The following is a 17,263-nucleotide window of genomic DNA, read 5'->3' on the forward strand; positions in this document are numbered from 1 at the left end:
CCGGGCTCGGTGGCTCAGCCTGTAATCCCGCGCCTTGGGAGTCTGAGGTGAGTGAATTGCCTGAGCCCGCGGGTTCGAGACCCGCCTGGGCAACTTGGCGAGACCTCATCTCCATAATAAATCAAAAAATTAGCCGGGCATGGTAGCGCGTGCCTATAGTTCCAGCTACTCAGAAGACTGAGGCGGAAGGATCGCCGGAGCCCAGCAGGTCGAGGCTATGGTGGCCGGGAGCGGCCACTGCACTCCAGTCTGGGCAACCGAGTGAGACTCCAACTCAAAAAAAAAAAAAGAAGAAAAGAAACTGAGACCTCGAGAGGTGACATGACTTGCCCAAGGTCACACAGGGCACTGTTGGTGACACCCAGGACCGCGATCCCCAAAGCCCTGCTCTCCTGTCTCTACCACTGTGCTCGGGGATGGCCAGGACAAAAAAGTGGGGAAGTCAGGTGGTGTTGGGGTGGGGGGAACTTGCTGAAGGCCTTGGAGGAGAGAAGCTGGCTGGGTTTAGAACCCCTGAGATGATCTACTCAGAGCCCTCTTATTTTTTTGCTGGAAAAATAGACATTGGGTTAGAGGTAAAAGAAAATGGATTTGCATCCTGGGTTTTACCACTTTGCACCCTGGGGGCAGGGCGGAAAGGGAACCTGAGTCCACACTCATTTGCTCCTTGGTTTCTTAGTTTTGTAGAAAACCTCACTTGAACAAAAATTCAAACTTGTTTCTGCCAAGCTTAGAGGACTTCTCCCTCAGGACAGTGGGGGACATGGCGTAGAGGTGGCAGGAAGAGTCCACAGTGCCCTTTGAACATCCTAGTCTGTTGAGGTCATTGGGTTTCATGAATCATCTGGGTCTTAAACACCTCTGAAGCAGGAAAAGTCACCTTGACGGAGTGCTGGTTTGTGAAAGGAAGGTGACTGATGCTATCCATTTAATCCTCACAACGCTGCAAGACAGAGGGAGAAACTGAGGCCCAGAGAGGCTAAGTGCCCGATATCACAGAGCTGGGGTGGAAATCCGGAGTTCCCTGACCCAAAGGCAGCTGCGCGGTGGGGAGTAAAGGATCTCCAGGTATCATGTTGAAAGTCAGGTCTGTCCTGGTGGAGCCTTGATGTGGAATCAGGCACTGATTCTTTTAGCTCCACATGTCCTCCAGATGGTTCAGAAAAGGACCGCTCTACGGTCTCCCAGCACCTACACTGATCCCCCACCCCCCGCCCCCGCCAGCACTTATCCCATGGTGATGTCACCGCCATCATTTCCATACCTGCCTCCTTCATGGGACTTTGTGGTGCAGAGGGCAGGGACTGTGTCTTGAATCTTTGTGCCATTGGCTTTCTCCTGCAGCTACCTAGCACCTGCCTGGCCCAGAGATGGCACTCAGTAGCTGTTCACTGACTGATTGGATGAAGGAACGAGTTGAGCCTTGAAGATTAGAACATTTGGAGAGGGAGAGGGGAAAGCATTGGAGGTGCTGGTGGTGGTGATTGGGGTCCAGCTTGTCAGGCCACAGTATTTCCTGGACGGGGGGACCAGTGTGGCTTCCATCCGTGTTTTCCAGCACTGGGACTGGGATGTCCTGTTGTATCTAACAGGAGGCTAGACATCCTCATCACACCTCCAGAGCCAGTGGTGCCAAGTGTCGAATGCTCTGGTCTTTTTTTTTTTTTTTTTTGAGTTGGAGTCTCACTCTGTCACTCAGGCTGGAGTACAGTGGCCACTCCCGGCTATCGCAGCCTCAACCTGCTGGGCTCCGTGATCCTTCCGCTTCAGCCTTCCGAGTAGCCAGAATTACAGGTGAGCGCTACCATGCCCGGCTGATTTTTGTGATTTTATTGTAGAGATGAGGTCTTGCTGCCCAGGGGTCTCGAACCTTTTTTTTTTGAGTTGGAATCTCACTCTGTCACCCAGACTGGAGTGCACTGGCCGCTCCTGGCCACCGCAGACTCGACCTGCTGGGGCTCTGGCGATCCTTCTGCCTCATCCTTCCAAGTAGCTGGAATTACAGGCATGCGCTACCATGCCTGGCTAATTTTTTTGATTTATTGTAGAGATGAGGTCTCACTAAGTTGCCCAGGTGGGTCTCGAACTCACGGGCTCAGGCAATTCATTCACCTCAGCCTCCCAAGGCACGGGATTACAGGCTGAACCACCGAGCCTGGCTTGGTCTTTTTTTTTTTTAATCCACAATAAAGAAGGCACACTGTCACTCATAAGTGATCCCCAGGAACTCTTTTGAGCAGAGCTCATGACTTAGTCAACTGCAACAGAGATTTGCTGAGTACCAACTCTGTGCTTGGTCCTGGGAGCAAAAATGACATAGTCCCTGACCCCATGGAGGTCTCTTCTTGAACAAGCCATGTGTGGCTCAAGGTGGGAGCCCCAACCAATGACTATGGAAGGAGTGCATGAAGGATATGAGGGGGGACATGGCCTAGTTCAACTACAGGGAAAGGCCAGATGTCACCAGGGAAAGGGTTGTGCAGTGGGGATTTAGAAAGGCCCAACGGCATGGAGTAGAGGCTCTGGAGTCAGAGGCTGTGGTTTGAGGGCTGATGCTTATCAGCTGCGTGACCCTGGGCGAGGCCCTTCACTCTTCTGGGTCTCAGTACACACATGAGTAAATTGGGAACTGTAATGCCCACCTTCAGGCTGTCTATGAACAGAGCTGGATTCAACTGGTATGCTGGTCCAGCATGGCAGCCAGCATCTGCCCTGATGGCTTGATGCCTGTGCTGGATCCATCCTGGATGTTGGATTTCACCCCTGGCTGTGAGGCTTTAATGAATGAATGCCTACAAAGTGTTTAGCACAGTTTCTGCCTCACAATAAGAATGTCACAAATGGTGGCTGTTTCTACGATTACTACTATTAATGGTATTATTATTATTATTTGGAGGTAGAGTGTGGGATCTTTTGAAGACCAATCAGAGATATTTAAAAAAATTTTTTGAGTCTGGGCTTCACTCTGTCACCCAGGCTGGAATGCAGTGGCAGCCTCAATCTCCTGGACTCAGGTGTTCCCCCTGCCTCAGACTCCCAAGTAGCTGGGACTACAGGTGTACACCAACATGCCTGGCTGATTTTTTTATTTTTTGTAGAGATGAGATCTCACTATGTTGACCAGGCTGATCTTGAACTCCTGGGTTCAAGCAAGCCTCCCACCTCAGACTTTCAAAGTTCTGGGATTACAGGTGTGAGCCATAGTGCCTAGCGAGAGACTTTAAATTTGAAGAGGTAGGAAATAGGAAGCTGAAGAATGTTATTAAGAAGAGTAACATGCTGGGCGCAGTGGCTCACACCTGTAATCCCATCACTTTGGGAGGCAGAGGTGAGAGAATTGCCTGAGCCCAGGAGTTCGAGACCAGCCTGGGCAACTTGGCGAGACCTTGTCTCTATAATCAATTTTAAAAAATTAGCCAGGCATGGTGGCTCTCGCCTGTAGTTCCAGCTACTTGAGAGTCTGAGGTAGAAGGATCACCCAAGCCCCAGGAGACTGTAGAGATGAGGTCTCACTATGTTGCCCAGGCTGGTCCTGAATTCCTGGCTTCAAGCAATCCTCCTGCCTTGGCCTCTCAAAGTGCTAGGATTATAGGTGTGAGCTACCATGCCTGGCCAAACGATGCCTTTCTTTATCCTCCTGGGTGCTAGTCTCTTTCTTATCCTGAAGGTAGGCTTTCTCCAGGCACCAGGGAACAGAGAGCAGGCAACCTCTGGTTTTTATTCTTACTGCCTCTTATTGCCTTAAAACTAGAGAGGAAAGAATCCTTTCCCACCTATTCCAGATGAAAAAATTTCAGGTAAGGCTCCAGTTGGTTCATCTCCAATCACAGGCATATCCCTGAGCCAATTACCATTGCCATGTGCTGTGATTGAGCCAGCTGATTCACATATCCCTCCTCAGAGGGGAGTGGGTGGGTCTGTTACCACAATAAAGGGGGTGTGCCAAGCAGTCCAAAGCTATAGCCAGTGCACCTACATTGGGTAAACAGGACACATGAGGCTCAGTTTATCTGATTCCAAATGCCATGCTCTTTCTGTTGCCCCTTTCTGCATGGGGTGGGGGTGGGTGTGTATGTGGAAGGGGGATGAGAGGATTGTGTAGGAGGGCGTTTCCTAGAACCCCTGCATCTCTTTATTGAGACAGGAGTGAGGCCAGGTTTGTGTTCTGGGAGTTAGCTGGGGCTTGGAGGAGGGCTTCTACAGTCAGAGGAAACCAGATGGGGCAATGCTAGGGTAAAGGAGAGTCAGGCAGGAGACAGAAAGGACACAGCTGAATGTAGTTTATAGCCTACAGTGGGACAGGTGTGTGACTTTCTCCAGTCAAATAAAACACCAGCCTCCATGGAGTTTCCACTCTCAGAGGCAGCTGGTGTCCCATCCAATTCAAAAGCAAGTCTGGCTGCAAAGATAGCCCTGCTGTTACGACCTCATAATAATCATCATTTTCCCTCTATTACTCCCAACCCCAGTAACCCCAGCAACCTCAGTGCATTACGTCCCTCACAGATGGGCCACCCAGGATGGTAATTAACAGCTCCAACAATTAAGTTCTCATAATACACCATGGGCTGGTGACATTCTGTGACTGCTTGTGGGGAGAGCGAAGGGCAAGTTGCAGAGAAAGGAAGGGCTCACTGGTGAAGAAAGAGCTGTTAGGGATCAGGGAAATGAAGACACTAAGAGGAGAGTTGAGATTTCACAGAAAGAGGATGGAGAAAGCAAAGAAAAAGGGCAGGGGAAATGAAGTCAGTGCCAGCCTCAGGCATGGTGGAAGCTCATCCCGTGTTTGTACAATGCCGGTTGCAAGAAGGGCAGGGAAGAAGCTGGGGACCACTTCTAACCCCAGGGGTGCTGCACAAGGTGTCCCTGCCCTCACATGGAGAATGCATCTGGCAGTGACACCACCACAGCTCCAGAAAGGGTCTTAGGCCAGCACACAAACCAGGACCTCTTGGTTGTGGCTGCTGTCAACTCTTTGCTGGCACCACCCAAGGAGGATGGGAGAGTGTCCCTTCTTCAGTTCATGACCTTGGGATAGTCGTCTCTCTCCTCTTCATCTGCCATTTAGGGAAAAGTCACTATATTGGACCAGCTGTGATGAATTCTGGGAGGAACAAGTCATATATATACTTTTGAGTTGGAGTCTCACTCTGTCGCCCAGGCTGGAGGGCAGTGTCATGCTCACAGTCAGCTCACTGCAGCCTCAACCTGCTGGGCTCAGGTGATCCTTCCACCTCAGACTTCCAAGTAACTGGAACCACAGGCACATGCCACCACACCCAGCTAATTTTTTTGATTTATTGTAGAGACAAGGTCTCGCCAAGTTGCCCAGGCTGGTCTTGAACCCCTGGGCTCAGGCAATCCTCTCACCTCCACTTCCCAAAGTGCCGGGATTACAGGCATGAGCCACCATGCCCAGCACAAATATATATATATGTATATGTATATACATATATATATAATTTTTTGAGTTGGAGTCTCTGTCACCTAGGCCGGAGTGTCGTGGCACACTCACGACCACTCCAGGGTCAACCTGCTGGCCTCCGGCGATCCTTCCACCTCAGCCTTCCAAGCAGCTGGAACTACAGGTGTGCACTACCATGCTCGACTACTTTTTTATTTGTTGTAGAGACGAGGTCTTGCCAAGTTGCCCGGGCTGGTCTCGAACTGTGGGCTCAGGCAATCCACTCGCCTTGGCCTCCCAAAGTGCTGGGATTACAGGCTGAGCCACTGAGCCCGGCCTAACCATATTTTTAAAAGACACTTAGGATGTCCTGGGTGATCGCTGAGTCCAGCTTGTCTTGGCTTAATCCTTAAATCTGACTCTCCCTCTATCTTCCCCCAAACCAGCCCTGCTGTCCTGACTCCCTCCCTGGGATCCCTTTCTCTGCCTGCATGCATTTTCCTGGAAGCATTTCCTGATGCTTGATACCAGGCCCTCGCCACAGGGATGGGTGACTGCAGGCCCTGTATCCCACCCCATGGCACTTCCAGACTGGGTCAAAGTAGGCTTACTCTAACCTACTTCTTCACCTTACAGCCCTGCCTCCCCCACCATATCCCATTTCCCACTGTCCCCTTCCCCCAAGGAACATCAAAGTCCTCCTCACTGACACTCAATTGTGGCTCATTACAAAGATGAGCTTTACTAAAATTCCTCAACTCTACAGTTGAGTTAGAATAGAATTCATACATGAAATTGCACATTTGCAGTAGCAGGAGTTTAGGAACATGGAGAGGTTGTAGTATTTGTTCAAGTTCATGGACATGACATTTCTCTAATCCAATGATTCTCAAATGTGGTCCCAGACCTGTAGCCCCAGCAGTTCCTGGGAACTTGTTAGGAATTTGAGTCCTTGAGCCCCACTTAACCCAGACCTATTGTACCAGAAACTCCAGGAGAGGGGCTTAGAAATGTTTTAAGAAGCTCTCTTCTGAGGAGGCTGACACAGAGGATCACTTGAACCTAGAAGTTCAAATACCATTTGGACAACCTAGCAAGACCCTATTTCTAAAAATAAAAATAAATTTTAAAAAGAAGTCTCTCAAAATGTCCTGATGCCCACCTGCTTGAGTGTGAGAATCACTACTCTAACCTTATTAAGATCCCTCAGAAAAGAGAATAGGTACAGTGCTCTCTGGCAGTGGTTTCTTCTCTGGGAGGCTGGGGCAAGATCACCTAATTCTGACATCTTTCCTGGCTAATGACTTGAAAACATCTGACTTCAGCTTTGGCTTAAGCACCAAACCATCTCAAAACATGGCCTCCCGGAAATGCCATAGAGAGTAGGAAGAATCCTTTGTATCCGACAGGCCAGGATGCATGTTTTGGCTTCCTGCCACAAGCCTCAGCTTGTACCTTCTATAAAATGGGCTTATAATTGTATCTGCCTTACCTAGCTGTTATAAGGATTAAATGACCTAAAAAAAGTAGTGTTCTCTAAGGGTCAGAGATGAATGCCCCTTAAAAGAACACGATTATTAACATTAGCAGTATCATCTATTATTTGGCCCAATCTTATAAGTATGGATTCCTAATCTGGCATCCACCCAGCCTGTTTCTTGTGTGTATTCCAGCATAAGCAAAGGCAATGCCAGGAATGGAGTGGTTTGCCTGGTCAGATGATGGCCTGTTTTCTGGGCATAGGGAAGCAAAACAAAATTATCTGACCTTTTAGGATTGCAGCAAATAGTCAGAGCTTCCTTCCTCTTTTCTTCTCTTTCCTTTTTTTTCTGAGCAAAACTAGGAAATTATACTTGAACTTGCTAGAGGCTCCAAATATAATTATTATTTGCATATTTGACATCTAGCATTGAAGCAGGAAATGCCATTTCACTAATGGGTAATTGTGTTAGTCAGCTCAGGGCCTGGTGTGGTTTGAATATTTGCCCAGGGCAGAATGGAACCTAATGGAACCTCTTTCTATAAAGTACTGTTTGATTAGTGTGGTATGTGAGTGCTCTTCCTGCTGTAACAAGCTCTGTCTCTCATTCACTGGCCTATTGAAATGTTTGACACCCAACAAAGGAAGATTCCTCCATATGAGGCCTTTCTAAACTTCCAACACAGACACATGCAATCATCCTGAGAGACTGGGTCTTCTGCAAGTGTGGCAATTCACCTTAAAAGCATGCCAGCAAAACCCAAGATCTGTGTGAATCATGCCTAACAGGAAAAGCATTGACCTTAGTCCAGAATAGGATGGGGCAAGGCAACTGCAAGGTCAGGGTCTAAAGGGTTGCTAGACTGGGAGTGAAGCTAGCAGGAACCATAATCTGGAAGTGAAAAAAGTCAAGTGCAGGGATGTTAGTGAAGGTGGGGTGGTGCACAATGCAAGCAGATAAGAGTGATACTTAAAGAAAGCCATTTCAGGTGAGGATCAGGAACCTGACTGGGGAGATAAGGTGGGAGCAAGAGGAATTCATTTATTCATTCGACTTGCGTTGGCAGAAACTGAACAATAAGGGGCTAGTTATCCCGGCTTTAATAATTAACATTTAAATATGAACAAACACTTGGCCAAAGTAGGCATTCAATAAATGCTAACCACTACTTTCAGGGTTGCAATTCCCGATTGCTGTCCCATAGCCCAACTGTATCAACTGATTCCTGTATGATTGTCAATGATAGAAATGCATATGAACTATTTCAGACAAGAGGAGGATGTATTGGCTTATATAACTAAACTGTGGGAAGAGCTCATGTGTGGCTGGATCTCAGGAGCAAATGGCACCAGCCAGACGTTTTTCTTGCTATCTCTCATCTCATCTCTCATCCATTCTTCTCAGTGTCCATTTCATCCAATTATTGAATGGAAACACGGCTGCCCACATTCAGTGTCTCAGAGAGCAATGGAAAGTCCCACACAGAGACCATCTCTGATTGGCCAGTTTGGGTCAGGTGCTCACCCGTAAGCCAATAGCAAGGTCATGTGAGACAAGATGGCATCTCCCATTTAACGACATGCTGGGAAATGAAATGAGGCTCTTTCTCTAGGGGAAAAAAAAGGAATAAGTGGATAACCAAGTTATCAACACAGTAGTGCTCACTATAGTCTACCTTTTGGTAGAATAAATGAATAAACGAATCCTTCTTGCTCCCACCGTATCTCCCCAACCAGCTTCCTGATCCTCACCTGAAATGCCTTTCTTTAAATATCTTTCTTATCTGCTTGTACCCTGCTCAGATAACCTAGCCTTCTTCCCAAAAGTAGCCCCCACCTAACACTCTACATCCATTTCATGCATGACTGAGAACACATTTACCCTGGTCCCAGCGCTGTCTACTGACATCATCAGCTCTGGACGCTTGTACCTGTAATCCCGAGAACTATGAACTTGTACCTGTAATCCCGAGAACTATGAACTAAATGATGCATTTAACCTCTCCTAACATTCCAATGTAAATAATGGAGGGAAAGAAAAATGCATAAAGAAAAGTATATGAGGAGATAATGACCAATTTCCAAATTCCATAAATACGTGAAGAACAAAATACTGCATAATCACAATGAAGACTCAAACTTAGGAAAGGGGAGCATCATAGTTAAGAAACAGACTAGGCTGGGCTTGGTGGCTCAGCCTGTAATCCCAGCAGTTTGGGAGGCTGAGGTGAATGGATTGTCTCCGCGGGTTCGAGACCAGCCCAGGCAACTTAGTGAGACATCATCTCTACAATAAAACAAAAATTAGCTGGGCGTGGTAGAGCCTGCCTGTAGTTCCGGCAACTTGGAAGACTGAGGCAGAAGGATCACTGGAGCCCAGTAGATCGGTGCTGGGGTAGCCGTGAGCTTGCCACTGCACTCCAGCCTGGGCGATGGAGTGAGACTCCAACTCAAAAAAAAAAAAAAAGAAAAGAAAAAAAGAAACAGACTAAATTGATGACACAAATACATATAGTGACTTGAACAAGATGGCTGCTTTTTTCTCTCTCATCTAACAGATCAGGGGTTGGCTGTAGTCTGGGCCATACAGACTCTGTTGCCCAGTCCTGCAAAGTTTTCCTGGAGATCATACTCCTTCTGTTTAGACAACCCATCTAGGGCGGGTGTCCCCATCCACATGTTCAAACTGCCACACATCATCACATCCATATGCCAATCCCAGAGAGGGGGAAAGATGAAGTGGAGAGCAGGTAATAGTCTCATAAAAATGTCACTAGAAGTTGCTCATAGCACCATCCCTTCTGCTCACATCCCATTTGGCTAAAACTTCCGGATTAAACAAAGCTTCAAGGAGAGGCTGAGAAATGCCATCTTCAGCTATTTAGCCTTTCCTAACTCAGGTGGAGTCTATTGGGGGAGTGACGCTGGGAACAATTAGCAGTCTCTGCCACAGGGTCCCTCTGGCCTGTAAGTCACATCCTTCTTCCCACACATAGGACCCCCACTTACCACCTCCCTAAGGGAGGCAACCCAAAGTCCCACCTGGTCTCTGCACCCAGCTCTAAGAGCAGGATCTCATGGTGCTGCACATCTCTTTCTCTCTCATCCAGACGTGACTCTGCTGGTCTAGTGGTCTGTAAACTAAGAAATAATTATCAGCCAGGCTCAGTGGCTCAGCCTGTAATCCTGCGCCTTGGGAGGCTGAGGCGAGTGAATTGCCTGAGCCCGCGGGTTCAAGACCCACCTCGGCAACTTAGTGAGACCTCATCTCTACAATAAATCAAAAAATTAGCCAGGTGTGGTAGCGCGCGCCTGTAGTTCCAGCTACTTGGAAGGCTGAGGCGGAAGCGTCGCCGGAGCCCAGCAGGTCGAGGCTGCTGTGGCCGGGAGTGGCCACTGCACTTCAGTCTGGGTGACAGAGTGAGACTCCAACTCAACAACAACAACAAAAAAGAAATAATTATCTGCCTCCCATGCCACACCCACTCCCACCATATATAACGAGGACTAAGAAGGGACGGCAATAAAATCTCTCATTAGGAAAGAGGAAGAACAGGGTAAAACATGGTAGTCACCAGTTCACGGCAGTTTTTAACCCCATTGTCAGTGTGAAGGCTCCCTGTCCTGGTTTATACTCCCTGCCCCTTTCTACTCTGGGGTAACCCTTGTTCACCATCTGTTGGGGCCCCTGGCTTTACCCTCTGAGAGCTTCTCTCTTGACCATTATTGTCCTCTAAAGTGGGTATGAAAGACAGTGTCCTCCTTGGGAGCACACAGCTCTCTCAGCACATTTATGGTGGAGTTTTAGGGGCCCGGGGATTTCTTTAGAGAATGAAAAATCACAGATTTTTTTATAGGCTAGACTGTGGCTTTGGTTATCCAATTCTATCAAAAACTCAGAAACCTCCTGATCTGTCTGCTTCCAGACACTTCCATATAGGAGCACCACACCCAAAGACCCCTTCTGGACATGGCTCTGAAACCCTGTCAACTCTCCTTCTTACTGACTAGCTTCTGTGCCTGGCCCACCACACTGTCTCATCTTAATAGCAGCCATTGAGGCACCTGGAACAATAGGCTGGGTTGGAAGCTAACACCCCATTTTTTTTTTTTTTTTGAGTAGGAGTCTCACTCTGTTGCACAGACTGGAGTGCAGTGGCATACTCACAGCCACTGCAACCTCGACCTGCTGGACTCAGGTGATCTTTCCACCTCGGCCACTACCATGGGTCAAAGAGTCTCTCAATGCTTCCTATCAAATTGTCCTTTCCTTCTCCCCACCTTGTTCAGAATAAGCAGTTCCCTCTTGCACTGGAATGGGGCAAGCCTCTTACTCCACACATGCAGCAGGAAGTGGTTTTATTGGTATAACACTGGACTTCCCTCTCTTCTCAGGGTGCAATGTAGAAAATGCCAGCTACCCGCTGGGCATCTGTGCTGAACGGACTGCTATCCAGAAGGCAGTCTCAGAAGGGTCCAAGGATTTCCTGGCAATTGCTGTCTCCAGGTGAGTGGGAAAACCAGGTTGCAGCAATAACCATTCACCTCTTCAGCCAACATCCCCCTTGCTTCTATCATTTACTCATTCCTTCCTTCCTTTGAGTATACTTACTGTGCACTTCTTGCATGCCAGGCACTGGGCCAAGTGCTGAGGATAAAGAGATAAATAAGAAATAGACTCTGCCCTCAGTGAGCCTTCAGAGCAGGTAAACAACCAAGGTAGCTCTCATCCAAGGCCATCATGTTCCTGTTCCAGCAACACAAAATACAGTAGAATTCCTACAAGATACAATAGGAAGGCAATGAAGAAACCTGAAGCTGAAGGGACTCCAAAAACACCTAGTATAGACTCCCTTGCCACCATCCCCATTTTACAGCTGAAAAAACTGAGGCCCAGAGAAGTTGAACAACTTTCCTGGGAGCTAATGGCAGAGCTGGGACAAAACTCAGGTCCCAGAGTCTCACTGCTCATTCTGCTGCACCACGCTGTGCCAGAAGACCGACACTCTTCCCTGCTCTCCTCAACCTGGTACTGGGACCTAAATGAGCCACTCAGCACCTTGAGGTGCCAGAACCCAGGTACAAAGACAAACTGGTGGAGTGGTAGCCAGGTAAACACTAGTTATGGTTCAGACTAATCAGATGCCAGCCCAAGTTCCAGTTGACCAAGAGCTCCCATCAATTCTCCCTAAATACCCCAAACACAAATATCCTAGCTCCCGTGAGCTTACCCTCCTAGTGAGCACATTGAATTCTTGTTGGCACTGGACCCAGACTCAATGATTTGGGGATTCAAGCATGTAAATGAACTGTTTTACTAATTGGGGCCCCATTAATTTAATGACTTAATGGTGAATTGCTCCTGGGTGTACCTTTGTACTGTCTATGAGAGAGTTTTCTCAGCAAGTTAATGGTGCAAAGAATATGACCTGGGAGAGGTTTGCCCCACCCAGGAAGAGGCTGCCTGGGCTGACCAAGTTGGTCTCCAGGAACTTCTGGCTGCATGGGTCACATCTGTGAGGGAATGAGCTCTTCACAATGGAGATAACACATGGCGGCAGAGCTGTGGCACCTCTCTGGCTGATGGTCAAGCTGCACAGACACAGGGGCTTAGAGCAAGGCCAGTGGAGGCCGTGTGGCAGAAGTAAGCCCCTGTGCCTTTGCTAAGATCCTAAACTTTGCCTCCGTCTGGCCCGAGGTGGTCCAGCTTTTTCATGGTTTATTTCTGAGTAATTGCAGCCAAGGGTGCGAGTATGGAGAAGGACCTGGCATTTAGGAGCCTTCCCTATGACCAAGGTCTGCCCTGGCTTCCCTTCAGCCTCTGGAGGAATAAATGAGGCTGTGCTGAGAACATTCTGTACAGATGAACAAGGATTAGGAGGTGAGTTATACTTATGGGAAAAAAAGGAGGGAAATAAATCCATTTCAAAGCTGATCCAAGGAAATAATGATATACTGGGGGAAAGAGGCCAAAGTCAACCAAAGGATAATGATGCCTTGCTCTGTTTAGAATTTTTCCAAAGGGAAGGCTTTTTCTATTGGTCATTATCTACTTTTAAACATGAGTATTGCTAGTGATGATTTGCAAATGTCCTTATTTACACAAAGCCTGCATTTTTCTACCACCCAACTGCTCTGCTCTGGGTATTCAGCCTGTACCGGCTTTCCCGAACCAGAAATGCAGTCATTATCTCACTAATGACTTGTTAAATTGAGAGCATGGATTTAGAGGATGAATGAGAAGTGCCAACTCCCTTGTTACCATTGGACACGTCTGAACAGTCTGCGAGAGCCCCTCCGAGGTCTCTAAGAATGGAAGCTGCACTCAGGAAAGGCCAGTGCGTTGCAGAACCCAGGATGGGACTGTTCACAGAGAGATAAACTTGCCCCACCAGGGTCCCCGGCAGTAATCAGTAGGTTTCCAGCCTGTCGAGTCTGAGAAGCATGGCCTCAGTATGTGACCAAGGTCCGTAGAAGCCAGGAAACTGCAAATACCTGGCAAAAGGCAGGACAGAGTGAAGGGCAAGGGAGAGGGAGAAAGGGGGAAGCGTGGAGAGATGTCCTGGTGCACCTGCACATTCTGGCTTTTGTTTATTTTGTATTAATTATTTTTTACAATTTTAGGATTTTTATTTTTTGGAGACAAGGTCACACTATGTTGCCCAGGCTGGTCTTGAACTCCTGGGCTCAAGCAATTCTCCTGTCTCAGCCTCCCAAAGTGCTGGGATTATAGGCATGAACCACCATGCCCAGTTTACATTCTGGCTTTTAGCACTTACTCTCAGCAGGAATATTGAGTAATGGTTGATCCCAGGGTGAGTGAGACCAGTTTCCAAACCCTGCTGTGTTATCACCTTGGGCATGTGGCTTAGAGTCTCTGAGTCTGGCTTTTTATCTGTGGAAGGGAAGAGATTGATTTGTTGTGGGAACTCATGAGATTATTTCTGTAAAGTTCTTGACACAGAGTATGAAATAAGTGAAAACTATTGTTTTACAGTTAATCATTGTCATTCCTGCAAGCTGCAAAATGACCAAAGGCAGAGTGCATAGGTTCTGGGTTCAAGACCAGGTTCTGCCTCTCACTAGCTCTGTGACCTTGACCAAGTTGCTTCACCTTCCATGATCTATAACATGCAGGTCATAAGGGTCCCTGCATACCCCTGCCTCTTACAGGGTCATCTGGAGGTCCCTAGTATAGTGCCTGGCACAGAGAAGCGCCATATATGTATAGGTGATTATTATTACCAGGCTGTATCCCCATCCTCAGAGCCATGCTGTCTAGTAGCATTATCGTGTGACTTTTGATGGCTGAACCCTACACCAAATCCAGGTTCCCAGTAGAATGCATGTGTGCCCCCCTTGATAACCCTGACACAGGTCACCTTGTCCAAGGAACTGTCCACTAGGTAGTGTGCCACGCATGCCACAAGATTGAGAAAGATGAGCCCAGCAGGGGCGAGATCATTTAGGACCTTACAGGCCATGAAAGGGAGGCTGAATTTCATTCAGAGCACTTCTCGCATGTCCCTAACCTTTGTTATAGCATTTACATAGAGACTGGATCCCCCCTTCCAGGTGACGCAGGGGATTCTGTAACTTGTCGCTCCTTTCCCTTGCCTGCCTGGCATAGAGCAGGCTTTTGGTCAAATGAAGTGAAAAATAACAATCTCCAAAGTACTTTAGAGAGGCCCCTGGCTGCAACAGCTGTCACCCAGTCATTGCAAGGGCTAACTTAGCTCTTGGGCATCCTGGTCTGGTGTCCCTTCCTTCTCATGTGCCCAGGGGCTTTTCTTCGGAAACCAGAAGTGAGATCAGAGAGGCTTTCACCTTTCCATGGAACAGAGCCTTTCTTTGGCTGAACCACTTGTAGTTATCATGAGGATTCAGCTGCTTGATTCTATTCCTGGCGTCTGTCCCTGTCTCCGCTTGACTCACGGCTGGCTGCTCGGTCGGCTGGTCAGTCTGCTTTCCTCTAATCTATAAACTCCTGAGCACAGTGAATTTTTTCTATTTTGTTCACTGCTGCACCCTCAGCACCAGTGACAGTGCCTGACACATAGTAGATGCTCAATAAAAATGTGTTGATCGAAGTGAGACAATTCTAAGAAGAATGTGTATTCTGTGCAAGAAAAAAAATTAATTTCTCAGACCCAGTGATCCTATTTTTCTCTTTGATCCACATGCATGTCATTCTTCCAGGCCCCAGGGGCTTTGCACACACTGTTTATTTCCTTTGACTACAACACCGAAAAACCCAGGGCTTCAGAGCAGCATCTCTGTTACTTCATCTCACCGAACCTACTTCCTTACCCTTAAAACGGCCATTCTGACATCCAGGTGGTTCTGAGAATTAAATGAAATAATGGATGTCAAGTGCCTGGTACAGAGCTTGGAGTATCATTAAATGGTGATTCATGAACTCTACACTTCCTCCAAGGACCAATCCAGATGTCAGGTCATCTCTAAAATTTTCTTTCTCACCCCATAGGCAGGGATCGTCTCCCTCTTACTGAATGTTCTCACTGCATTTTGTTTAAAATGATAAATCATTTCATTCCCTACATCAGCCATTGGGCTAAACAATCTCTTGAAGGCCAAAGACAAATTCTCCTCAACCTTTGTATCCTCGGGGCCTGGGTGACAATAAATGCTCACCAAATGTTTATGACACACACTAATGAGAATTCCTGTCCATGGCCTTGCCTCATGGAAGTGTGGAAAGTCGCCAAGTCACTTTCCGGGCCTCTAGGACACAGTGTGTCTGTGAATCAGGAATTGCCTGATGAGGTTTGACCTACTCTGGAACAGGTTGGGACTCAGCACCTGCATCTTAGCAAATGTCCTCCTGCCTTGAAAGTGACTGATCTGAGTTTGATTCTTTGCTTCTCCAGTGACGTGCAAGATGATTTTATCACACCATGTGGGGCCTGCAGGCAAGTCATGAGAGAGGTAAGCAGCTTCTCTTGCTTTCTGGAATGTAAAGCTGATGCCCCTTTATTGTCCCAGGCAATGGAAACAATGTCAGGCAGCCGGAGAAGAGACACAGCTACTGTCCTGTTTGCTCAGTTGACTGATTTCTAAGGCCTTTCCAACCTTGCATGAAGTGCTGAAAATTATTCCTTCATTCAACAAAAACTTATTGAGTTTGTATCTACTCTGTGCCAGTCTATGGAGAGACAGCAGGGAAAAGTCAGGCTAGGCCCTGCCCTCACCGAGCTTATCGTCTAGTACAGAAGACAGACAATAAATAGAAATAGGGAGCAAAGTAAATAAACAGTGGCATTTCTGAGAGCTAAGAGGGCACAAAGAAAAACATGCAGGAAAAGTAGTCAAGTGACAGAGGGGCAGCAGACGACGCTACAGATCACAGGTCAGCAAACTACAGTCCGCAGACCAAATCCAGCCTGCTGCTTATTTTTGCAAATAAAGTTTTATTGGAACACAGCCATACCCATTCATTCACCTATTTTTTTTTTTCTTTTCAGAGTCTCACTCTGTCACCCAGGCTAGAGTGCAGTGGCACACTCGTGGCCACTGTGGCCTCGACCTGCCAGCCTCAGGCGATCCTTCTGCTTCAGCCTTTCAAGTAGCTAGAACTACAGGCATGTGCCACCATGCCCGGCTAATTTTTTGATTTATTGTAGAGACAAGGTCTTGTCAAGTTGCCCAGGTGGGTCTCGAGCCCATGGGCTCAGGCAATCCTTTCACCTCAGCCTCCCAAAGTGCTGGGATTATAGGCATGAGCCACCACACCCGGCCTCACCTATTTATGGCTACATTGGCCTAACAGCAGCAGGGGTAAGCAGTTATGAAAGGGCCACATGGCCTTTAAACCTAAAATATTTACTGCCTGACACTTGACAAAAGAAACTATCAACCTTGGCTTAGATGACCAGGAAAGGCCTCTGTTTGAAAAACAGTAGGATAGGATGTCAGAGGCGTGGGCTGAGCCCGGATCACAAGGGACCTTGTAGGCTGTGGGACAGAGGGTATATTTTATTCCAAGAGTAACAGGAACTTAAGCGTATACTTAAGCATTGTTAAAATGACTAATTTTGTCGGACGCGGTTGCTCACGCTTGTAATCCCAGCACTTTGGGAGGCAGAGGCGAGAGGACTGCCTGAGCTCAGGGGTTCAAGACCAGCCTGAGCAACATCTCTACAAGAAATCAAAAAATTAGCCCAGCATGATGGTGCATGCCTATGCTTCCAGCAACTTGGAAGGCTGAGGTGGAAGAATCACCTGAGTCCAGCAGGTCAAGGCTGTGGTGGCCACGAGTGTGCCACTGCACTCCAGCCTGCCTGGGTGACAGAGTGAGACTCCTTCTCAAAAAAAAAAAAAGGCCAATTTTATGTCGTCTATTTTACCACTTTTTTTTT

At 47.7% G+C, this 17,263-nt stretch overlaps 1 protein-coding gene across 1 annotated transcript in view; it reads left to right on the plus strand.

Annotated features, from left to right (window-relative positions):
• The window catches only part of CDA (cytidine deaminase), a 22,448-nt gene that overhangs the window by 1,232 nt on the left and 3,953 nt on the right, over nucleotides 1–17,263 (plus strand). Inside the window, exons 2-3 of the mRNA XM_008052783.1 lie at nucleotides 11,280–11,391; nucleotides 15,776–15,833. Of these exons, the coding sequence (XP_008050974.1) occupies nucleotides 11,280–11,391; nucleotides 15,776–15,833 (170 nt within the window). The remainder of the gene's footprint in view (nucleotides 1–11,279; nucleotides 11,392–15,775; nucleotides 15,834–17,263) is intronic.

This window comes from Carlito syrichta, unplaced genomic scaffold, assembly GCF_000164805.1.
Source record: "Carlito syrichta isolate Samal-C Ts95f unplaced genomic scaffold, Tarsius_syrichta-2.0.1 Scaffold287509, whole genome shotgun sequence".
NCBI lineage: Eukaryota > Metazoa > Chordata > Mammalia > Primates > Tarsiidae > Carlito > Carlito syrichta.